Source organism: Aspergillus brasiliensis, assembly GCF_001889945.1.
Source record: "Aspergillus brasiliensis CBS 101740 unplaced genomic scaffold ASPBRscaffold_24, whole genome shotgun sequence".
NCBI lineage: Eukaryota > Fungi > Ascomycota > Eurotiomycetes > Eurotiales > Aspergillaceae > Aspergillus > Aspergillus brasiliensis.
In genome coordinates this window covers 29,148-52,337 of record NW_027137465.1, presented here as the reverse complement: position 1 = coordinate 52,337, position 23,190 = coordinate 29,148, and the positions used below count along the sequence as shown (strand labels likewise).

Sequence of the window (23,190 nt, the reverse complement as noted above, 5' to 3'; positions counted from 1 at the left end):
CGCAGGAGAGTGTCCCTAGTCAAAGTCAAGAGATATGTCAACGTAAAACCCGCAGAGGCCACACAAACCGTCGGACATAGAGCTTGCCGCAGATGGGGCACGGGAACGGCCGCTCTTTCGTGTGGGATCTAAAGTGGCGGGCCAGATGTTCGGCCTTTTTGAAGGCTTGCGAGCACACCGGACAGATTCGCTCCTTTGGAGAGGTCTTGCGCTGGCGACGCCGCCCTCGGGGCAAGGTGGAAGCCATGATTGTTGCACAAGACTGGATTGAGGGAGGATCGCAACTCCTACAGAGTAGCAGCCTTGAGCCACGGAGAGCGCGACTACCATAATCCTGCATGCAACCCCCACACCCTCGCACTGTGTTCGTTGTCTCTAATCTGGGGTATTCTTGGCGATGAATTAATTACCTCGCCAGGATGCGCTTAGTTGTTGGTCTAGCGTTTGCGCGCCCGAGGCTTGAATGATGGAAAAAGTCAAGGGGCAATGACGGGTCAGGCGGATAGTCCCCATATTTTATACACTTCATGCGGGACTTATGACGCCTGCCTCAGAATGGAGCTCATTCGTCGAGCCATAACAGGCTGCTGAGTAACTCGATAATGTGAAGACACCGTGGCTTAGGGATTGCATAAAAGATACTGGCAAGCCGAGGAGCTCGCTCACTCGCTTTCCACAACCCACCACTATGGGATGGTTTGTTTCCTCTGGGGCAATGTTAAGGGTCACCTGACTATGACGTATCTCGGATCTCCTCGTTGGTTCCCAAGATGCTCACTGGATGTCAGGAGCTCGGGCCGTAGAGGTGTGGATAATATATATAGAGGAAAATGGACTAATATATATAGTTGATATGGTTGATAACTTTTCACCTGTTTTCTTAACTGAATTCCAGTAAACATTATTGTGACCCAATCTAGGCGTGAGTGCTAGATCAAGGAAATATTGGATATATATTTAGCTGATATAATACACTCAAAGTAACTTGTAAAATCAGATACTTTGAGCTTGATAGTATTACGATCCTCCAAATATTATCAAGTATTTTATGATCTAAAGCCTCTTTTAGCGTATAGCCAGAGCCATAAAACAGTAATTGATAGGTTGTGAATTTCCAAATTCAGATTCTATAAGAATATTTATATGCTATCTATATAACTTCTATTATGGAGTACCTATGAGCAGCACTATTTATTCCTGATATTTTAAACTGATATTAGAGGCTCAGGTTGGAAAATAATTTTTTTATAGAAGTCTTTGTGTAGTGGTTAACCAGACCCAGTATTGTAATTGTGTCTAGATCAGCTCAGGTACAGTCACACTTTGTCTGGCTTTAGAAGCAAGGGTTGGTGGACCACCAGTAGGTGCCGCACGAAACTGGGAATAAGAACCACCCGGGATTACCGCCCGCCCAATGCTGGATGAGACCATTTGATATGAACAATGCTCCGTATGAATTGCTTCTCTAGTAGACCTCAGCATGGCAAATGTCATCTACTGTCCCCAAAATGCTGGCAACCCTCATTACCAACGTCCGGATCTTCGACGGCGTCTCAGTCATCTCCGATTGCGGACACGTTTTGATCGAGTCTGGAACAATCCAGCAGATATCAGAACACCCATGCCTACTGCGCCCGAGTGTACTATTGTCGATGGCTCAAACTCAACACTGATCCTTGGACTTATCGACGCCCATGTCCATGTGTATCAGGACTTGACTTTTATTGAAACAGCGATCCATTACGGCGTCACCACGGTGCTAGACATGCATAACGAGTCTCAATACCTCAAGAAGATGAAGGGGATTGCCGATCAGAGAAATCAATGTTCAACCATGACGAGGTTGGAGGAAGAATCAGAACAAGGACAATAAATATGTGTGTAGACGTACGTCCTATAAGCAAAAACCTTGTGGTGAAGCAGTGAAATACCCCACATTTATATCGCCACACTTCATTGCATACATCAAAGATAACCATCAGCACCAATTATGCATTTCTGTAGTCAGAATAGCCGGGCTAAGCCACTGTGGAGCAGATTGCTAGCTGCGATTCGGTTCCCGGAAGACCCTAGCCCGTCGTGCTCATTCGATAGATCCCACAATTCAATATCCGTGACTGTGATTGGGTTGGGGGCGAAGTTCCTTACTTCCTAATTTGCAGCTATGTCCACGAATGACATCTCTACAGTATTATCCCTAGTTTCGATCATCATCGTCTGTCGAGGTTGCCGCATGATTGGAATGTCGGTGACCGAGGCAAGCCGCGCCGTGCGGGGCCTACGTACCCTTCAAAGGCCTGTTTACCTTCTTCTTCTTCTTCTTCTTCCTGAATTCTGATTACGACGTTTTTCACGTTTTGACAAATTCCAACGATTGAAAATGGCGAGGATCGATGTTCATGCACACTGTGTGCCACCATCATACCGCGAATACTGTCTGGAGAATGATTTCGCGCAGAAGGGCCATCCTGATGGGATGCCCGCGATACCGGTATGCATTAAGAATACGTTATTGACAATTCGCTCTCACTCACTGCGTCATATAGCCCTGGGATCCGTTGGACCACATTGCCTTGATGAAACGCCTCAATATCCAGAAGTCGGTCCTGAGCATGTCATCGCCAGGGACACACTTGACGCCCGGCAATAACGAGGAAGGCAGGTCCGTGACCCGACGCGCCAATGAGGACATGGCCAAATTCTGTGCCGATCACCCTGACCACTTTCTTTTCTTCGCATCCCTGCCACTGCCTGACGTCGAGGGCTCTCTGGAGGAAATTGACCATGCTTTGGATCATCTGGGCGCAGTGGGGTTCCAGATCCTCACGAACTCACACGGCATCTACCCCGGCGACCCGCGATTTATCCGCGTATTTGACAAATTGAATGAGCGCAAGACAATCGTCTTTTTCCATCCGACCAGCTGTCATGTCCAGAATCCACAAGATCCATCATCGGTGCATCGAATCAACCCGCAACCAGGAGTCGCCAGCCCAGTGGTAGAGTTCATGTTCGATTCAACCAGATCCCTTATGAGCCTGCTCACATCGGGGACAGTGACGCGATGTGCGAATATCACGTTTTTGGTATGCCACTGCGGCGCGACATTTCCCCCCGTTATGGCGCGCATTGCCGAATGCTCTGGTTTTCTCATTGAGGGGGGGAACCAGATCAGTGACGAAGAGATCAAGACCCTCTTGCAGAGCCGGTTCTATTTCGATTTGGCTGGCATACCATTCCCCGATCAAGTGCACGGTCTTCTTCGAATCGTTGATTCTTCACGGCTACTGTATGGAAGCGACTATCCATTCACCGGGGCACCGCTTGTTGAAGCTCTTGCCAAAAGAATGGATGATGGTCTGGAAACCACCTTTGGACCGGCGGTGAAACGTCGTGTCTATTCCGATAATGCCAAGAAGCTTCTGGGGATATAAGATGGATTTCTCTGGACACTAAAAGCCAAAAAGTGATTTGGGTGTGCGTAAACTCGTCCTCTATTCGCTCTGGGCCAGGTCTTCGCTGGGATTGCTAGTAGAAGTTCCTAGCAAGTCCTACAGCAGCATGTGTGGAAAGTAAAATAGGCCATCTGCCGGATTTCCGCTGCAGAACAAAGTCTTGGGTTTCACTTTCTGGTTCAATGCTCAGTGAGCGCCGCTTTGCTCAGTCAGTTGATCAGAGCACGTCTCTGGGCATACTGAGTGGACAGTGATACTATTCCACTGGGGTTGACGTGAGAGCCTGGAAACAACAATGAAATAATCATCACAAGTCTGTACATTTACTATAAGAACTTTTGAAATCTAGAAAACAAAAGAAACGTTAACTTTAATTATTGATTTCAATTATTTTATATATATAAATAGTTATTTGACCACTTCTAACTATCTCACAAGTAGACAAGATCAGTCCCTACACGCCTTCCACACAAACCCATCACAACAGGAGAACTAGACACCACCACACAACTCATATCCTCGTATAAGCCCTCAAAGACTGATTCACTCAGCAAGTCAACCAGCACATCCTCCCCACTCCAACAACGAAACTAAAACGGCCACACAGCATGCATCTCCTCCCCATCCACCACCGCCGGCCTCGCCTGCACCATTACCGAAGTCAATCTCGCCCATTTATCCGACGGATTCCCCCATTTATGCATGGTGCCCCTCTGCACGACCGTGTCGCCCGCCCGCAGCGTCACCGTGGACCCATCATCCGTGCTCAGCGTGACGACGCCCCCAGTGACAGTAACATAATCGAGGGTGATGGAGCGATGCATCGGGCCCTCATATCGCGGGGGCAGATCGTAGGTGCAGAATACGGAGCCACCGGTTGTTGCAGCGGTCGAGTTGGGCTGGATCTCGATTGGGTTCTGGTCGATCGTGGCGGGGATCTCCTCGGATGACCAGAGGGGGTTAAGATACGTTCCGTCCTTGAGGGCGGTGGGTTCTTTGTGATCATTGATGGCGATCGTGGCGGAGCGGGAGGCATTGTGGGTGGTGATAATGCGGCGGGTGTTTAGGGGTGGTGGAGGAGCTCGAGGTGAGGACATTTTGCCGGGGGGGTGGGTTGATGAGATTGAGTTGGGGTTGTTGGTGTTTTGAGGTGAGGGGATCTGTGAGAAGTCAAATGTGCTGTAAAGGAACTATATATGAGCGATTCTTGCAACATACACTCACCTCATAGTCTTCCCAAATCGAGAAGAAGCGAGATTTAGCCGAAGCACGGTGAGTTGATCAAGATGACATCTTAACCCCGATTGATATGGGCCTTGTCGTTAAGTCCGCGGATATCTCCGCCTTGGCCCAGGAAACCAGTGGGGCGGTTCCGGCCTGCCGAGAGTCTCCTCGTAGTCTGGTTTTAAGTCTAACAGTCTGCTGGACCCCTTACCATCTACTTCGAACGACGCCGAGCCTGTTTTTGGCAAAAGCTCATTATGCTCAAGAAGCTTAGTTCTAGACCACGATGCGCCTACAATAAGCTTATATCAAGTTATTCAAGGTATTTATGGATTTTAGAGTATATAGAGTGTTGATTTGAGCTTTTCATTACGGAGTCTTTGTTTTCTTAATTTACATATTCTTAGTATATTGAATATATGTGATTTTTATGGAAGAAAAGGATTTCATTGTGGTTAAGATGGAAAAGGGTTGTTCTGTATTTAGCGTTAGACCATGCGGAGTTTATTTCAGACTACGCCGAGCTGTCAGCCCAAGTGGGGTTCCGGTTTCATTTCCCGGGCCCATGATATCATCAGTCAAATGCGTACCACCGAGATTTTGTCTAATGAGATAAAATATAAAATCGTGCCATCCGCTGCTAGGTAGATGTCAAGTATTCTTGACATTTCGATCTTTCGAATAATAACCACTTCCATGACCAAAACCTGGCTAATCACCGGCGCATCGTCCGGTCTGGGCGCCGCGCTCGCTCATCATGTCCTCCGCGCAGGCCATAAGGTTGTCGGTGCGGTGCGGAATATAGCCAAGGCGCAGCAGACCTATCCTCATTTCGAGGAGCTGGGAGGCGCGTGGGCGCAACTCGACGTGACGGATCCCAAGACGAAGGAGCATGTCGCAAGCCTCTCCCGCGAGCATGGGGGATTCGACGTGGTGGTGAACAACGCCGGGTACTCTATCTTGGGCAGTATTGAAGATATGAAGTGAGCAGCCTTTTATTGTTCTTGTTCTTCTTCTTCTTATTGTATTATTCTTCTTCGAGACGGAACATTCTTACTGATATGTCGTGTTATCGGCAGTGAGACCGAAATTCATCAGCAAATAGACACTAACCTCTACGGCCCAATCCGCGTCATCCAGGGTTGTCTGCCCTCCATGCGTGAGAAGAAGACCGGATGCATCGTCAACATCTCGAGTGTCGCGGGCCTAATCGGACGTCCCGCCACCGCGTTATATTCCGCCAGCAAGTTCGGGCTCGAAGGTGAGCCATGACTCCCAGGGATTTGTTGACCCTGCTCACGTTTTTCTTGCAGGTCTCTCGGAAAGTCTAGCAAGCGAGCTGGGCGAATTTGGCATTCGAGTGTTGGTAGTCCAGCCTGGTGGCTTCCGGACTGGGTTTCTCTCCGCGTACGTGAAACCCGCGGCAGGATTGAACCCAGCATATGAGGGGAAAGCGCTGGGCCAGGCTATGCAGCGCTACGACACGGCCGACGGGACGCAGCGGGGCGATCCGGAGAAGGCGGCTGCACGGATATTTGATGCTGTCGAGCAGCAGGGTCTCTGCGCGGAGGCCGCTTCGTACCTTCGGATGCCGCTGGGGTCGGATTGTTATGCGGTGCTGCGAGCCAAGGTCGATGCGCTGAAGGAGAACATGGATGGTATGGAGGGGATTGCACACAGTACAGATTATACCCAGTGAGGTCGTGGAAGTTTTCATCTGATGTAGGTCTTGACTCGTAGATAGGTGTTCTGTAAAATATAGTTTTATTTGTACAGTACAATCTTAAAATATATCCACGTAATCAACATTATAGTCGATGTAGTAAGCTCTGAGAGATGACTGTAAGCAAAGATTCACAGATATTGAACGGCGCAGTGTTAAGAGCCACGAAAGTTTTGTAATAGAATCTACTTATCAGTGTTGAAGCCGGTCAAAAAATCATATTTGGTTACCCTCAATAAAGGTCGGATCCTTTCTTGACTGTGAATATTCACACATATCACAAATATATGTCTCTTGTTGCTCAAAAGCCGACGCTCTTTCAAGGGCAGCAGTGTCTTCATCTCTATAGCAATCCACGTACTGGCTCTTTAGGTATAATCCAAGATAAAATACTACTTAGTATTAATCTTATAACGATCACCAATGATCACCTCATGCCACCTGCTTGGATACGTCAATCCAGATATATATTATGTCTCTCCCGTAGGGATATAACACTGGTACAGAATCGCAATTGTCAAATTGTACCCCATGTGACCCATACATTTATTCGGTGTGTATAACAGGCCCAGTAATAATTAGTTCCGACTGGCCTTTCTATATTTTGGACTCCTATGCTCTTTCCCTTAATGAATGAGGGATACTAAAACGTAGATATGCAGGATATTTACCAGGGCTGAGGTACAAGATGGCCGGATAAAGATTCATCCGCTCCTCGGTATTCCCCATCATCACAATTGATAAAAGATGAATGTGAAACAGCAATACTAGCGTGAACGTATTACATACCTTAGAGGATGAGTATAGTCACCTGACAACCGTCTTCGATGTATAATAGCCCGTTACTACCTCATTTCAACATTTGGACTGCCATCTTACGGACCATGGATTATCTACCCCTGGAGGTAAAGCATTTAATCGCTGGAATAGTAAGAACACTGCGATTAGCACTTGAAACCAACTGATTCAGGATCCAGGTTCGCGATGTGTCGTGGGAAACCCTGCGGGCTTTATCACAGGTGAACCGCCAGTGGAACCAGAGTACGGCGCCGAGTCTCTATCAAGATCTTACTCTCCACCTGAAGCCGGACGGGCCACCTCACCGTGTGCTTCAGCTGCTCGACGCCACTCACGTCTTGTCGCATATCAGATATCTCACCCTCGTGGATCGCACCTCCTCGGACCTACGTGATATCAACGTCGGGAAGTATCTCAATGAGACGAGCCCCGAGAATGTCGATGTCCCTCCCATACTGCGGGCATACAAAGGGGACTGGGACCCGATCATCTCCCTCCTCCAACGGCTGGTGTATTTGAAGCGGCTTCATCTGTTAATGTACCCTTCATACCCGCCGGCACTGCTGGATACCCTAGCGGAGACTCATCCAGACTGTCACGTGTCGGTGTTCTCCGCCAGGCCCAATACCTACCGAGCGGATATCACGCAAAATAAATGGGTCCACTCTCCCGTGGTGAGGGCCGCTTGGATCGTCTACTATGAACATCCCAATGGCCGCTTCTACACCGAGCACCCGGATCGCTTTCTGCGGAACATTCTCCGTCAAGCACCGCGGATCAAGCGTCTGACGTTGCAGATCAGCGCCACGTCGGGCCCCAGCTCCTATCAGCGATACACCAAGTGGCTGCAGGACCAGCCGTCGGCGGCCGATGTCAATACGCATCCACGCGCGCAACTGGAAATGCTTTCATTCCCGTTGATAAGCAGGATGACCGCACAGAGCCTGCAGGCCTGGTCCGGCGTTACCGATCTGGGATATCTCACCGCGTGGACCGCCGGCGCCATCGAGGATACCGCTCTATTAACAACCATCGCCGAACTGCAGCCCTTCCGTGCCCTAAAGCGACTAACCCTCGCCCTGAACTACCCGGAAACCTCTCCCACCTGGCTCCCGGCAGTCAAAGCCATGTTTGACGCCCTCCCGCCCCTGACCTATCTCTGCCTGCTGGGGTCCTACCACCCGGAATGGCTCCCCACCGCGATCCTGGACCGCCACGGCCCAACGCTAACCGAGCTGCAGCTGCACAGGCCCCGACCCCAGTTCCAGAACTACGAGTCCTACCGACTCGCGCGGAAGGGGCAGATTGCTCCAATTTTCCCTACGGACGTGATCGCCAACATGGCGGCCCGCTGCCCTGTCCTCCAGACGCTGCGGATCACCGTGCAACGGCACCGGGGTAACTCAACCGAGACGGCCGCTTACGACGCCCTGCGCCGTTTTCCAGCCCTCCACACGCTGGACCTTCACCTCAACTGCCTGCCCGTGATGGTCTCGGGCTATGAGACCCCGGTCCCCCCACGGGAACTCACTGCGTACGAGCGCCAGACGATGCAAACCTGGCAGGGCAGCCTTCCGAAGTGGACGGTTCGGGACACCGCGATCAATAGTGCGTTCGACGAAGCGCTCGCTACAGCGATGTTCACACGCATCCGGGGCCAGAATATGGGGAGATCCCTCCGAGTGCTCCGACTGCACCCCCTCTCGGGTCAGTCTGGGCAATATCAGGGATCCACGGGGATCACGGCCCATGCGCTGCTCGGAGGCGGGGATTAGCACCAGGAGATGGGTGGCGCGTGGCAGGTCGAGTGGGATGCAGCCACCGGGATGCGAGTGGAAAACCGGTTCAAGTCGAAACGCAAAGGGGGCGAGACGATGCGCAATATGGATTTGGAGATCTTCGAGTCTATCTGGCCGTCGGATCGAGAAGAAAAGACCTGGCCTATGGAATGGCGTAGCTGGCCGTTGCAGTAAGGGTTAATGAGTTGCTACCGAAGCATCGCCATGTTGCTTCGTTCGCAGGTTTCTTACGTAGGTATAACTGTCCTCGCAATGTATATTGATGTATTATTTAGCACCAAGCAAGGGTAATCACTCCAGCTCGTGTTCTACATAAGAAAATGCCACAGCCAGTACTCACTAAGACCATGTACACCGAAAAGATATATCTTCGATGGTTGGCTACTAGCGTAGATAAAGTCCAGCATACCTTTTAATAACAACAGTGATATATACTTTCCATTCTAAAGATTTAAATATATGAAAATGTGAATTAGCCCCCTTTAAACTTCATGTTCGCCCTAGATCAAACAACAAGTAACCATATTTGTCTTTGGATTTTATATAACTTCCCGTTTTCACGTCAGCAATGACTGACCAGAATACAATCACTCCTATCCATTCTTAAATACAGTGATTACTTTGATGAAGTAGAAAAGGAATGATAGGAGAGGAAGGCATAGAACGTTGGGAAGGCGTGAATGGTATGTTCTTGTGGTTATTGAGTTGCTAATTATATACTTTGAGGTATGGTATATCATTATATGAGATGAGCGGATTGGCTTGTTGGGTAGATGGTTATATGGTGTATTGTATACTTTTGTCTATGGTGAGGTATGGTGCAAATCTGGTGGTTCGTGGGATCTATATTGAGATAAGACAGAGAGGGGCAGAAGAGGTATAGGACATGTGAGAGCCTGAAAACTACAATAACATTTTCATCAAAAAGCTGTGTATTCACTATAAAGAACTTTCAAAATCTGGAAAAGAAAACAAAGACAGTCGTTGCTGTATGGTGAAAAAGTTACAGGCGAGCAGTATTGGCGACTGGCGGATGTTCGGTAACAGGTGCCTCGTCAGCAATGATGACCTTGGCCTCAGGCAGCGGCACCCACCGGGTTGCGGGACAACAACAGTGGGCCCCGGCTGAGGGTCTATCTAGAAACGGAGCCTTGTGCATATTGACTAGGATTGAACACGTCTCATTCGCTGCCTTCCTCGAAGTGGTCTGCTTGGACATCCGTATGAGGTTGACAGCTCACCGTTCAGAGTGGGTTCCGACTGCACGTTCCAATCAAATGGACTCGACGCACAAGCCCCCTGTCGACGGATTTTCTTCGAAGGCAATTACCCCGCATCTTGGAACGGAGCGCCCATGGCCACGTCCCTTGTAAGATCCTGGAGGGACCTACAAGAAATTCCTCCTGAGAATAACTCTGACGGTAGTATTCTAGTTAGCTCGCAAAGTCTGATTGAGAGCCCTTGTTAACCGATCCCACAATCCTTATCAGACAAATATGGCTGCAGAGCAAGTTCTAGCCACCCGAGTTTTTGCCGGAGTCACCATTCCCGATACGCCCCTGATCAGAAAGGCCCTCGAATTTGCACGTATGCACTTGGAGGACTATGCATACAATCATATCTACCGGTCCCTGTTACTTGGCTTCATTATTTCTGACAAGATTCCCGAGTTGAAGGATCGAGACCGAGAGGCACATGCCGTTGCAGCACTTTTACATGACCTGGGCTGGGACTATACAGGAAAGCTCATCTCGAAAGACCGCCGTTTTGAAGTGGACGGCGCTGATGCGGCTCGTGATTTTCTTCGTCGCGAAGGAGTGACGGGGGAATGGGACAAGCATCGTCTGCAGCTTGTTTGGGACGCTATTGCTCTACACACCATTGGCAGCATTGTCTTCTACAAAGAGCCGGAGGTACAGGCGTGTGCATATGGAATCTGGGCGGACTTTCAAGGACCCGATCGTGTCCCTAACGGCCTCTTAACTTGGCAGGAGTACAATAAGGTTGTGGCCGAATTGCCCAGGCTGGAATTGATGAAAGGGCTCAAAGGAGTCATGTGTAACCTCTGTATTACCAAGCCGGACACGACATACGACAACACCGTCGGCGAGTGGGGTGAGAAATATGTGGAGGGATATAGTCGAAAGGGCAAGCTCACCCAAGATCTCTTGGACACCTGCGATTTGGACACGTTATGAGACATCACGCCGTGTGGTTCTGCACAAATAGTGGCGGCAACTGGTTGACATCATGTAAAGAGTCAAAGTCAATCACAATGTCAAGAATAAAACCATGTTCACTCGCACAGGAAGTCCGCTGTGTAATTTGATCTTTCTGATTGGCGTTCCTTACATATTATCTAAACCAAGAACAACGTTATTCATGATGCTTCTTGTGAGGGAACAGGCCCGGTATCCTGAGCTAGTCTGGAGCTAATAATAATACAAAAGAATTCGATGAGGGAAGAAAGAAATTCCTCCCCAACCATTGACAATTAGTTTTATACACCCTTTTCTGTTGCAGTAGTAGTAGTAGTAGTTTCATTACGCCCGGAGGCATCAAGCCTAAAGGTAGGATATCAGACTAATTCCGGACACGGGCAGATAGCGATCCATCAAGACAACGTACTATGCCATTGATGAACAGTAAAGTTAAACTATACAGTAACAGGCAACCTTCCATGGGACGTTTGGCGCGTCGCTAGTCGCCCTCTGTTTGGCCTGAAGGTCGTATTACAGTGATCGACGGCGGAAGCAAACCTAAGCAATCATCCACTTTGCGCATCAAGATTCGCGTTTCTGAATGACTTGCTAATATATTATTTAAATGCCCTCCTTCTGTCATCAGTCATTTTAATCAATCAATAACTGTTCTAATCTACTAGATCGCAGGCAGGCTATCAGTCCTTAAAATTTTAATTCTATTAAACGCGGCTTTATCATCTCCAGTCTAATTATATTGAATCGGAGTTTCTTTATATTTTATACTTAGTCTACTGTTGGCATCGCGGTCCACAATATAATTTATAGTATTATAGGAGATCCTAGGAATAAAAAAACTGTAAATATTCTTAAAAAAATATTCTTGTTTCTAGAATACCGCGAACAGAACTATAAGAATAATATATAACTATATTTTATAGAAATATTGTTATTGTCTTAGCGTGGTCAAATTTTTTGAAAATAAAGTTATAATAATTAATAAATTTAACTGTAGTTATTTATTATTCTAGAGTCACATCAGTTTAACCCAGAAAATTGTTAGATGGGAGATGTTTGTCTGTAGTCTTTAGGATTCCAGGGAAGATGCAATGGGACTACATTGGCAGAACTACGGTGGGAATTTGGATGAATACCTGTCTCGTCGAACGCACAAACGTCATATACTAATTCCGTTGGCCGTAGAGAACGACATTTTGAGCAGTCGTATCAAATACGAATCTTCCGGATAATATTGTGTTCCATGCAGGACCAGATGGGATCACAGTAGATCAGCTTACTTTCGGGCGGATTCAGCGCCCCGATTGTTAAGCTAGGAACTCGATTCACAGGCAATTTCTGTGGTAGATTATCCCCTTATTGTCAGAGAACTTGATTATCCCTATACCTGTTAATTCCGTCCCACCAGTAGAGTCACTCCCATGCTACGGTGCGAAGCCGAGCAGCTGGGAGATGAATGACTGCAGGATAACTAATCTTTCCCGATCACACTATCGTGTCTAAATGTTCCGAGGCGCTGCGGCCATAGATAACTAATCATTTTCCAGCCGCGGTCTCAGGACCCGAAACCATATATTTGAAACCAGTTGACAGTAGGGTTCCGGTGAAAATTAAGGAGAGATATTTACACCAAGCGCCTGCCGAATCCCTCCTCTCATACCTCAGCGGCACGAAATCAACCGTATACACGCAACGAACCTGCTCCCTCGAGACGCGGGCCGCGGTCCTAATAACCATAAGGAACAGATACAAACCACCCTCGAACGACCAATATCGCCGGGAATCCTCGCAGATGTTTCAATACTGGCCCCATACGGCCCATGCAGAGGACCAACCACTTCCATATCTTATTGTCGCGGCCCATGCCTTCACACGCGCCTTTACAGCCGGTTCCATACTCGGCGCTATAATCGGTACATCTATCTACCTTCTCAGGGAGTTCAATATACTCTCCACGCCACGTTCAACCCGTCCATTCTCCTTTACGCGATTGCTGCTTCGTTCCTCTGCGACTGGCGCAATTGTCGCAACGGCACTGATGGTGCCAGGCATCTCGGCGCGGATGTGGGGACGCGATGTGATCGAGTGGAAAGACCGGAGTTGGAGGCTGTTGGAGAATAAAGGACAGATGGAATGTGATGCTTGGACTTACGGAGGGATGATCGCAGGTGCCATTGCTTGTTCCAATTACAAATACTGGTGGGGAAGAGTCGGCGGTGGAAGTCTAGGGGGGATGGTCGGTGTAGCAGGCTATGTAGGATGGAGGTATGGGGTCAACGGCGGTGTCCGCCAAATATGAGAAATGCGAGTGTCGGTTCGGCGGTGCAGGTACCAATTCGATTCGTTTACTGGATTAATGCCATACAAGAGTATGAAAGTAACGAGAGCGGAGAACTGATTGCCACCATTCCTCCCAGTTAAAGCAAGGTGAGAAATGAAACTAAATATATATCCTTTTACCTTCAAATGGTCCTGTCAAAAAAAAAAAAAAGTGAGAATGTGTGAGCTGATCTTCTTCGTTTGCCATAATCGTATAAACCGAGTGTTTTCCCCTCTACACCAAGGTCTTCGGCGCATCAGCCGGGGTACTCCTTGGAGCAGCTAATTCGAGTACCTGCTCATTTCAGAGCTGTGCATAGAGCTGACATATTTGGGCTGCGTACCAATGTGTTGTTCCACCATACCCAGAATCTGCTTCGCAGGAATATGCTCAGGCCAGTTCAGAACATGTGTAGCCCTCTTGTGCGGAGATGGATCGTCTAGGCAAGAGATGGGCTGAAAAGGCGCCAACATCATGGGGGATGGTATTGGCGAGGGAAGCATCCATCGACCGCAGAGTGTCCCCCAGATATTCGGTATTGTTTACCCGATTCTGCGGCGATTGAAAAGTAGGGTGGTGAAAGGACGTGTGGTTGAAGAAGTCCCTTACGAGCTAGCAAATTCTGGCAGGTCAGCAGGACCCTCGATCGTCTGGGTGTATGGATGCAGGAAGGCCGTGCAATCTGGCCGGACGTGCATAATTCATTGAAATCCAGCTGCTGGGTCGTTGAGCCATCAACCGAAGCCAAAGCAAGCAGAGTTCTCAAGTGTGCCCAAACCTCCAGAGCCTGCTTTGAAGCTCAGAAAACACAGTTCATCCACTTCGCAAGATGTGCTCGGAAGGGACTCCCCGTGGGACCGTTGTCCTATGCACTATTCGGCGTAGGGGGGCACGCGAAATCAGCTCCACCTTGACTGCTGACCCACGCACTACCCAAAACTCATAGGTAACATGGCATGATATCGCCGTAATATAGACCGGCAGAAAGCGAGTATCCATTAACAAGGCAACCGCATAAAAACAAATAGAATATCACCCTCCACTACATACCCTGCGGGGTCAGAGTGTTACCTCTCGTACAGTGTACTCAGGGATTCGAAGCAAATTCTGACAGTAAATTACAGAGCAAGTATATCTACTCTGACATACTGTATAGGCAATGATTCATCCCTCTAATAGGAGTACCTCTGACGAGTCACCTCACCTAGACCAGAAATGCCATCATTTCCAGAGTTGGGCTAGGAATGCTGGCAAATATTACACCAGAATGGCGGCCGCAAGGTCAATGACGGATTGAAAGCTAACGCGTATTTGCGGAGAAATCGGGTTCAGGGAACATCAGTTGGCCGAGCGTCATGTCAGATTCGAAAGTCAATAGCCTACCACGAGTATCATAGACGATTAGTAACCCGAAAATGATACTAGGTCCATCAAGCAGAGAAGATTCATAGGAAAGCAATACACAAAGGGGCCAAGAACCAAGTTTAAACGTACTCGTCATTGTCGAAGAATGCAGACGCTGTTACTGGGTCAAAAGGACCCAATATATTTGAGATGGCATCAAACAGCTCTGCGTCGTCTTGGCGGGCCTCATCTGGAAGGCCTGGAACAGGACCAATCGCGGAATGACGCGATAGCTGAGGCACATCATCCCTTGGAATCGTGGCGGGAGCGAATGTTCGATTATAAATTCGGCTCTTGGCCTTGGTGAACATTCTCGAAAGTATTTCAGCGCCGAAGTACACGGATTTGAGTTCTTCAATAACCATCATGCAAAGCTCGAGGCTGTGGCGGCCGATCCGCTGCACCATCTGTTTTTCAGACGTGGCGTCGAGTAGATGGACTTGCAAGGTGGGAACCAAGGCAATGCAGCTGGCGATATTTAGCATTCTAGTTTTTTAGCTGCCTACGGATCCTTCGACTATGTACGTACACCATTGCTTGAGTGTTGCTGATCATGTCGGCACTGGCCATGTTGCTGAGGATCTTGTTGGTGTTCGTCGCGGCGTCTTTGGTCCTCCGCAGTACAGTGGACGTCCATTCGTCCTCAGAGGGACCAGGCGAATTTGTTTCTGGCCTGTCGAAGAGAAAAGGCCGGTATAAGATAAGTATAACGGACCTACAGCGTCAACGTTTGGTTGTCGGGGATTGAGACATGTGATTTCCCTTACTCTAAATAGAGCTCCAGATGGTAAACGTGTAAGGAGACGACCTGACTGTGTCCGTGAGCTATAGCGTCATCCTTCCGCAAATAGTACTGTCGGATGCTATCGTCCATGTGCTGTATTTCAGCCCTACTGGGTCGTATCCGCTCCGCTCGATTTTGCCATGAGAGGATCTTCGCTAAGGTGACTGTGAGTGCCAACAGCTCTATCCACAATTTGGACAAAGTCTCCATGCCTTCTGGAAGATACTTTTTCTGAATACTCACCGGAATCCCAGCGAGCAGGTCGTCGGAGTCGGTGGCATCTGGCATTGGCGTACTGCAGTCGGCTAGGTTGATGCGCATAGGCCTGCCCATGCCGGCAGAGAACCACGCTTCACGGTAGAAGCAGCTCCACCACAACTGGCTCCAGATCCTGCTATCACTCGGCGAGATTGCTTTCCTGTGTTTTCGACCAGTGTCTGGCCGTCGATGCAGCCCTATCGTTTGGCATAGGCTGATAGCAACGCCGTTCCAATGCCAAGATCCGGTTCTGTCCTCAGTGTCCGAATACCAGAAGCCAGTAAGAAGGACCGCCTGGATGAGTGTGATCTTCCTTCTCTCATATTCCGCGTCGTAAAGAGCCTATGTGACTTTGGTCAGCAAGTGCGCCCTCTCCAAAAACGGCATTCTCGAGCTACGACCTTAGCACGAGTATACATTGCACGCTTCATCCCTCTTCGAGACGAAAAGTTGGCAGCTTTGAGAATGCTGTCGTCTGCAAACTGTACCCCATGTTAGGATGCCGACGAGGGAAGTGGACGATTGAGTCGCACTCATACATTTGCAGCAGCTAGGAACATGCTCCACAACAGATGTAGACTCACTTCGTTGCGTGCAGTTTCGAACGTATCGAGGAAGGAACGGGGATCAACAACGGGGAAAAAGGGATGCACATAGTAGAAGTACATCCGGATGAGCATTTCGCAGACAACGGGAGGAGGCAAGTCGAAGGCGCCTCTACGCCGTAGGTATTCAATTGTGTCCTGGTCTATATGAGTGGGGCTCATTCGTGGGACGAGGAAGTGGCCACTCTTCTCCCCTGGCTCTGGATCGCAGATGTCAACCACCAGGCCGACGCCACGGGGGTCCCCTAGAGACCGAATCAGCATCATGGTGGATCATCATTGGCACGAGTGTCTCCAAATGCTTGAGACTTACCATATAACGGGGAATAGGACTTATCCGTCGCATCTCCGCCGGGTTGCGAAGTGTCCGTGTCACCTCCATTGCCATGGCTGAAATGCTCGTTGAACGGATGATAAGGGGTTTCGTTGCCGACTCCGGCGTCATCTACTGATGGAGCTGCAGGATTCGGCCTGCTCGGCACAGAGAGATCCTCCGACGGAATGGGGCGCTCAGTGCCGGGTGGAAAGCTGTGACCCTCCAGTGGAGTACTCTGGACCGCGGGAATGTCGTTTGACGGCGAAGACGTCGTACTAACGTGGTGAGATACCGCACGCCTGCTACGACAGCTCGTTAGCCGCTTCGCCGAGGGATTCTTCCGTTTGAGGTGGCCATATCGCTTACATTGATCTCTTGCTCGCCCGCGGCACACAGGAAACATGATCTAACGAGCAGTTGGCGCAGGGTCGGCCAGTCTGTGGGAGACTGCACCTCACTTTACGGGCGTGGCATGCCTGGCAAGCCACGGGTGCTCGTTTCCTAGACCGTCGCGTACTGGCAGAACTCTGGGGGCTCCCCTCTGCAGGTTTGGGCATCATGGAAACAACGGCTCGTCGTTGCGAATGAGGTAGCACCGACGTGGGAATGTTGCCGCGGGATAGAACGACTCTCGAGTATGAGTTCCACGCATTAAGCCTCGGCAACAGGAGGCAGCTTTGTGCTAAGTGATTAGTCATACAGGTTGATTAGTTAACTAGTTACCTCGGCTGTCCTTTCATGATTAAAGTGTGTCTGGTACTAGTAGAGTAAAAAAACAGCTCTTCTATGACAATATTACGCTAGAGTGGTTTTAACGCTGCTGGTGGCCAATTTCTTGCTGATATATACACCAAAACCTTTCAGGCAAGTGGTTCAAGCCGTTGCGACCACTAGCGAGGCGGAAGTTGGACCTCAGGCACTCATCCTTGTGCTTGAGTTGGTGGATAATAGTCTCAGAGACTGAAAGGTAACAGCGGATTGCGAAGTCTTGTATGAAGTATACAGAGGGAGAAGGGAGAATCTCGGCTTGAATCCATATATTATGCGAAATGCAATGAAGCCCTGGTGCCCCGAGCCTAATCAGTATGCTATATAGGGTACAGTATGTACAAGCCAAATCAAAGCCGAGATGCCTTGCTCTTGGCCAAAGCCTCTCCCATCCTGGCCTGTGGGATACCCTGGCAGAAACGGTCGAGGCCACCGAACGTCTCCAGTGGCGCTTGCTCGTCCTGCTCCCTGACCAAGCGGCGACGCATCAGCGCCTTGGTCCCCAAAAGGCTTGACTTCACCAAATTCTCGCTGAACGTCTGTTGCAGATACCCCATCACCTGCTCGCGGAAATCTCCTTTATTCTCAAAGACCTTGTTCACAAAGCCGACCTGAGCCAACTCACTGACAGGTATCTTTCTGCCCAGAAGGAGTGCCTCGTTTGCTTTCCCTTGTCCCATCCGCTGCACGAAGGCGACACTGGAGCCGCCTTCGGCAACGAGACCAAGAGACGTGAAAGGAGTCATCAGCCAAGCATCGGCTACCGCGTAGATGAAGTCGGAGTGTGATATCAATGCGGCAGACAGCCCTATGACCGGTCCGTTCAGCGCCGTGACCAGGATTTTCGCATGACTGTAGAACGCTCTCGCCACATCGAAGTTGTTATTAACCAATTTCGGCAGCCAGTGAGGGCGAGACAACATCTCCTCCATAGATGGAGGCTCACCCTTGAGGTCAGCCCCTCTAAGGATCGGAATCAGCATTTCTTCGCCCTCTCAACCATTCTTTGTGCCAAGAGCGAAGGGGACTTACGCGGAGAAAAAGGGACCCTCGCCGATCAAGACCGTCACGTAAACATCCGGATTCGCTTCAGCCTCTCGAAGCAGGCTTGCAAGGTGATAATAGAGACTCTGGCTCAAGGCGTTGAACTTTCTAGGGTTGTTCAATGTAATGACAGCGAAGATGCCGTTGATGTCGAGGCGAACAAGATCTTCTTCGGCCATGATTCAATAGAGTGGTTGTGTTCGAGTCCTGCTACTTAAAAGATGAAGACAATGCCCTTATTCAATCAGGAAACAGGAGAGCTTCCACTGATCATTATAAGTCGCTCCTCCAGATGGATCAAGTCCCGCGGCTATAGAGTGGGTACCTTCGGTGCCGCGGAAAACACCCAGATAGTGTGCGTTGGTTGTAAGCAAGCCGCGGCACTTTGACGTAAAACCGGATGTTCTTCAGTATATCTGCGATTATAGCAGCCTACGTACGAAAGCGTTGATCCCTATACATCAGCCAACGCCTGCTTTTCGTCATGGGCTTCTGGATGTGGTGCCTCGGCCTTGTACTAGGCCTCAATTTGAAGAACTTACCTTTCATGTGGCATGTAAGCTCCGGCGGTTCTGTTCTCCTCGGTATCGACACTGACCTCCTAGTTTCGGTTTTTCGGTGCCCTGGCAATAGGCTACCTCACTCGCAGAAGATCGAGGTATGCGCTCCAACAACACCATGTCATTCTCCCGGCAGTGGTCAAGTCGCGGTCCCCAGCAACGGAAGGGGACTTCAACATTCATAAATCGAATTCGACCTACATCACTGATCTCGATGTATCGAGAGCGCATCTCAGTGGGTTGCTCTTTGGGCCCTTCTTCTTACAAAACACATTTTCGATGCGTTGCAACCTGATCGTCAGCGCGATTGCATGCACATTTCATCGAGAGATCAAGCCGTTCCAACCCTACGAAATTTGCACTAGAGTTGCGAGCTGGGATGATAAATGGATTTATATGGTCACTCATTTTGTTGATAATAGCACGGTTGGGCCTAGACGCTACGTCGTGCAGCAGGCTGATGCCACGATGGAGAGTAAGCCTGGAGGTCCGGCGCGTCATAAGACAGAACAAACTAAGACTGTGTTCGCGTCTGCGGTGACCCGGATGGTGTTTAAAAGAGGCCGCTTGACTGTTCCTCCAGACCGTGCATTGGAGATCTGCGGTCTTCTATCTACAGCCGATTCCACAACGGCCTCGTCCAATCTGGACACCGGAACTGGGACTACAGACTCAGCTGCCGGATTCGGCTTTCGTGAATTGAAACTAAGAGAGATGATATCATATAAAGAGACAAATCTCCCGATCGTGCGGCTTGAAAGGGGCTGGGATGCTGTTCGTGAGCTCTTCCGCGAGGAGCAGTTGGTGTTGGCGGAGTACGTGGATTTTATGTGGTGATGGCTTAGGCTAAAGTGAAGGAATCAGGGCTTATTCCGTGTCTTCGTACGCATTGACCGTTGGGATCTCCCTCGGATGGCTTTGTATGCCAGCATAACCTGACGCAGCTGCTGCAACGGTCACAAGCACAATTCTGCAGGTATCATTCATGCCAATAGATTCCTTTCCTAGTTCCTCATATTCGTAAGATGCACAGAGGGTCAATACGCAGGTCGCTGCGTCTAGTAAAGATAACAAACAGTATCTCGGGGTGTTTCGCAGAGGATCCTAGAGAAAAGCGTCCGCTAGTCTTCACCAGCATCTGATCGACTCTTGTGTTTCTTAGTTTTCCGTGTGTGATATACAGATCCAAACCATTGTGACTCGAAGGGAAATTGATGGTTGATATTCACCCCCGAAAACTTGACCGCTTATTCAAGATAAATATCGGATTGATTTCCCATCAACCTGGTGTATACGGAATGGACGGAATCACTCCCTGTGTGAAGCTCCGTTGCATACTGGCTCAAGCCATGATACATAGCAATAATAATGGAGTTGAATCCTCTGAATTTACGTGGAGCAACGTGCTGGGAGCGGTCATTGCGCTAGGGCGAGTGCTCCGTCACCATTGGAGACCGGCCGCCAGAGAGAATGTGACTGTTGCTAACGAGGTAACAAGCCATGGGGTGCAGAGCGAGGCACGGGTTGGGTACAACATGATCAACAATCAGTATTCGGTGATACTAACATTCCACTTGATCCTTCAGCGGTTCCTACAACGCCTTGGTGGGGATCCTTCCAGACAGAGATGGTGTCACATATACTTTGAGAAATGCCCGATGGGATCGCTCCGAAATCATCCGAAAGATGTTACACATGAGACACTGCCACTCGATTTTCGACGACGTGAGCAAAACATGAAATCTGTTGAGGAGCCGAGCTCGACATGGCATGGAGAATTTTGTTTTCCTGAGCGACCAGAGGATGAGGTAGGTATGTTGCATAATTAGCAGCCCGCATGGCTGGGTCGTGGAGGCTTGGTGTCCCTGAGATCAGTTATTCAGTCAATATGGCTCTCTTTACTTGCTCAATCCAGTCGGGTGGATATTTTGCTTGCGCTATGCCACGCGAAAATGTGTATTTTCTTGTCTTCGAGTCTACACCAAGCAACCACTTTTCTCCATCTTTCCTGGACTCCTTCAGACGATGCCTCCAAACTATTCAAGAACAGTATCCCCCCGGCGTCCTCGTTACGGCGAGCAGGATACCACATTCCTACTGTGAGACCTGCCATTTGATCTTGATGAGCAAGAAGAGCGCCAAGCCTGGGACTTCTTACGACAGATAATCCTTGTGTGAGCGCCTGTACTGGGCTACTCGGTAGATCCAGTAGTGTCTTGTCTCAAAGGTAGACACGCTAACCTATGCGGGCGTTAGGTATCCCTACGAGCAATCCATGAGCAATCCATGAGCAATGATTGATTGATGATTGATTGATTGATTGATTTATTCATAGACTGTCCCAGCCGCCCTAAGGCAGCTATGCAGCGTCCATCTATAAGTATAGGTGTCCCCGCCCTTGGATTCAGTGGATTCAGATAGCAAGCTGTCCCTGCCAGAACTGCTTTCTTCTTCTTCTTCTGCTCCGGCCGGTCGTCCCCCATTTATAATCTAATAATTGTTTTGTGTTTATGTATTTGTTAGGCCTTTTCCTGGCCCTTCTCTCTTTTTATATACTAAAAATCACTCGTCTATGTTATGTGTATTTTAGTACTGTGGATGGTACTGCTTGGAATTGTTCTAGTAGTCTAGTTTTTAAGATCATCTTTACTGCTTATACTGCCATTGACGGGCTACAGAGAATGTGTTTGATGTTGATGCATGGAGTCTTGCCTGTCTATATCTGATGTTGTTCTTCCGCCCAATTCTAGTATTAAAGTAGGATGTATTGTACTGTCTGTAGTCCATGACCACACTGATATTGGTTGGTATTGGTTGTATTAATGGCGTGGAGGTAGGCCTGCAGGCTAATTTTGCCCGTGTGTTATCTGTGTGATGGTTTGACTGATTACCCTGTGTATGCCAATGTGTGTGTTGAGTACTGTATTACCTTTCCTGGCCTTATCCTGAATCTAAAAAGCTCTCTACCATGCTTGGTATTTTTCTAGGCTGTGTCCCACTTGTCTCTCATCGCTTGGTGGATGATGGACTTGATGGTTGCTGTGAGTATATATAAAGAGTCTGCTTTTGGTGGCTGCTCAGTGTTTGCTTCTGTGCTTAGATTAGTTCTAGTAGTTTCTTTCGCTGCTTGTTCTACTGCCTCGTTACCTGGTACACCGACATGCGCTGGAATTTATTGGAATTGTATTTATTACCCCTGGTTCCAAAGCTCTTTGAGTGCTTGAATAGCGTCGACTAAAATATATTGCCTGGATGGGTGCTTGGGGTTCCTAATAGCTTGGATAGCGGCTTGCTTGTCAGTGAATATAGCAGTGCATCTGTCTAGTGGGATGCATCCCTGAGTAAACTATGAGCAATTCCTGAGCGATGCAGTATTGGTTGAAGATTGGTCGAGGTAAGATATAAAGGTAAGCTGAAGAGTCTCTATATTTTAAAACCATGTAATATCTACGTGGAAGCTCTCTGTGATCTTGTGGTGTCTATGTGATGTTCCTTCTATAGTTACTAATATAGAAGACTGAATTGATTTACTAGTTTTTAAAACAGTGAATAAACCATTCCTACTACAGTAACTATTTGATCTAAACTCTCCATCATTATACTTAAAATACTAAATGAATCTACTAGCTCTCATCGCAGCAGGCAAGCATAAGTCAGAGCTAAAAAGTGATGTAGTTACTGTCCTGGCTTGCTTTTTGTAACCTTTCTATCTGTAAAGGAAATGAAAAAATTATACTGTTGAGAGATTAGTTTATTGAAAAGCTATTCTTGTCTATTTGCTCTATTATGTGATTATCTTACTTGCAGTAGTATTTAGATGTAGTTCATTAGCTTATTATAATATCTTGGTTAATAAGTAGCACTAGACATTCATCTATTTACTATTTATATTCTAGTATTAGCAGACTAGTGC

At 48.6% G+C, this 23,190-nt stretch overlaps 12 protein-coding genes across 12 annotated transcripts; 8 read left to right on the top strand and 4 right to left on the bottom strand.

Moving 5' to 3' along the window:
* Positions 1–67: 67 nt before the first annotated feature.
* ASPBRDRAFT_106626 (C2H2-type zinc finger protein) lies at positions 68–235 on the bottom strand (the record flags this gene model as incomplete). The annotated part of the gene is made up of 1 exon (XM_067616580.1): positions 68–235. A coding segment is annotated over one exon (168 nt), but the record flags the coding sequence as incomplete, so codon positions are not given.
* A 1,245-nt stretch (positions 236–1,480) lies between these two features.
* ASPBRDRAFT_35422 (uncharacterized protein) lies at positions 1,481–1,873 on the top strand (the record flags this gene model as incomplete). Its single annotated transcript, XM_067623346.1, has 1 exon — positions 1,481–1,873. The coding sequence occupies one exon, from the start codon at positions 1,481–1,483 to the stop codon at positions 1,871–1,873; it is 393 nt and encodes a 130-aa protein (XP_067473280.1).
* A 507-nt stretch (positions 1,874–2,380) lies between these two features.
* On the top strand, positions 2,381–3,434 carry ASPBRDRAFT_60041 (amidohydrolase family protein; the record flags this gene model as incomplete). Its single annotated transcript, XM_067628164.1, has 2 exons — positions 2,381–2,491; positions 2,547–3,434. 2 exons carry the CDS (start codon positions 2,381–2,383, stop codon positions 3,432–3,434), a joined length of 999 nt encoding a protein of 332 aa, XP_067473279.1.
* A 436-nt stretch (positions 3,435–3,870) lies between these two features.
* ASPBRDRAFT_164215 (cupin domain-containing protein) lies at positions 3,871–4,704 on the bottom strand. Its single transcript, XM_067619529.1, has 2 exons — positions 4,674–4,704; positions 3,871–4,615 (listed from the first exon to the last, which is right to left on the bottom strand). Exon 2 carries the CDS (start codon positions 4,550–4,552, stop codon positions 4,046–4,048), a length of 507 nt encoding a protein of 168 aa, XP_067473278.1. The 5' UTR covers positions 4,553–4,615; positions 4,674–4,704; the 3' UTR covers positions 3,871–4,045.
* Positions 4,705–5,366: 662 nt separating this feature from the next.
* ASPBRDRAFT_189252 (uncharacterized protein) lies at positions 5,367–6,406 on the top strand. Its single transcript, XM_067620155.1, has 3 exons — positions 5,367–5,662; positions 5,759–5,940; positions 5,993–6,406. Exons 1-3 carry the CDS (start codon positions 5,376–5,378, stop codon positions 6,376–6,378), a joined length of 855 nt encoding a protein of 284 aa, XP_067473277.1. The 5' UTR covers positions 5,367–5,375; the 3' UTR covers positions 6,379–6,406.
* An 880-nt stretch (positions 6,407–7,286) lies between these two features.
* On the top strand, positions 7,287–8,975 carry ASPBRDRAFT_35418 (uncharacterized protein; the record flags this gene model as incomplete). Its single annotated transcript, XM_067623345.1, has 2 exons — positions 7,287–7,331; positions 7,380–8,975. The coding sequence occupies 2 exons, from the start codon at positions 7,287–7,289 to the stop codon at positions 8,973–8,975; spliced, it is 1,641 nt and encodes a 546-aa protein (XP_067473276.1).
* On the top strand, positions 8,863–9,282 carry ASPBRDRAFT_49247 (uncharacterized protein). Its single transcript, XM_067626290.1, has one exon. The coding sequence runs from the start codon at positions 8,985–8,987 to the stop codon at positions 9,171–9,173; it is 189 nt and encodes a 62-aa protein (XP_067473275.1). The 5' UTR covers positions 8,863–8,984; the 3' UTR covers positions 9,174–9,282.
* A 1,076-nt stretch (positions 9,283–10,358) lies between these two features.
* ASPBRDRAFT_49245 (uncharacterized protein) lies at positions 10,359–11,495 on the top strand. The gene has a single exon (XM_067626289.1). It carries the CDS (start codon positions 10,496–10,498, stop codon positions 11,195–11,197), a length of 702 nt encoding a protein of 233 aa, XP_067473274.1. The 5' UTR covers positions 10,359–10,495; the 3' UTR covers positions 11,198–11,495.
* A 3,343-nt stretch (positions 11,496–14,838) lies between these two features.
* Positions 14,839–17,462, bottom strand: ASPBRDRAFT_138793 (Zn(II)2Cys6 transcription factor; the record flags this gene model as incomplete). Its single annotated transcript, XM_067619025.1, has 8 exons — positions 14,839–14,917; positions 15,033–15,410; positions 15,472–15,657; positions 15,710–16,326; positions 16,386–16,466; positions 16,524–16,834; positions 16,903–17,180; positions 17,272–17,462. 8 exons carry the CDS (start codon positions 17,460–17,462, stop codon positions 14,839–14,841), a joined length of 2,121 nt encoding a protein of 706 aa, XP_067473273.1.
* A 561-nt stretch (positions 17,463–18,023) lies between these two features.
* On the bottom strand, positions 18,024–18,896 carry ASPBRDRAFT_60035 (enoyl-CoA hydratase/isomerase family protein; the record flags this gene model as incomplete). Its single annotated transcript, XM_067628163.1, has 2 exons — positions 18,024–18,636; positions 18,706–18,896. 2 exons carry the CDS (start codon positions 18,894–18,896, stop codon positions 18,024–18,026), a joined length of 804 nt encoding a protein of 267 aa, XP_067473272.1.
* A 450-nt stretch (positions 18,897–19,346) lies between these two features.
* On the top strand, positions 19,347–20,114 carry ASPBRDRAFT_138824 (acyl-CoA thioesterase; the record flags this gene model as incomplete). The annotated part of the gene is made up of 2 exons (XM_067619029.1): positions 19,347–19,703; positions 19,782–20,114. Coding segments are annotated over 2 exons (690 nt in total), but the record flags the coding sequence as incomplete, so codon positions are not given.
* A 964-nt stretch (positions 20,115–21,078) lies between these two features.
* On the top strand, positions 21,079–21,509 carry ASPBRDRAFT_430780 (uncharacterized protein). The gene has a single exon (XM_067624919.1). It carries the CDS (start codon positions 21,115–21,117, stop codon positions 21,442–21,444), a length of 330 nt encoding a protein of 109 aa, XP_067473270.1. The 5' UTR covers positions 21,079–21,114; the 3' UTR covers positions 21,445–21,509.
* The last annotated feature ends 1,681 nt before the right edge of the window (positions 21,510–23,190 follow it).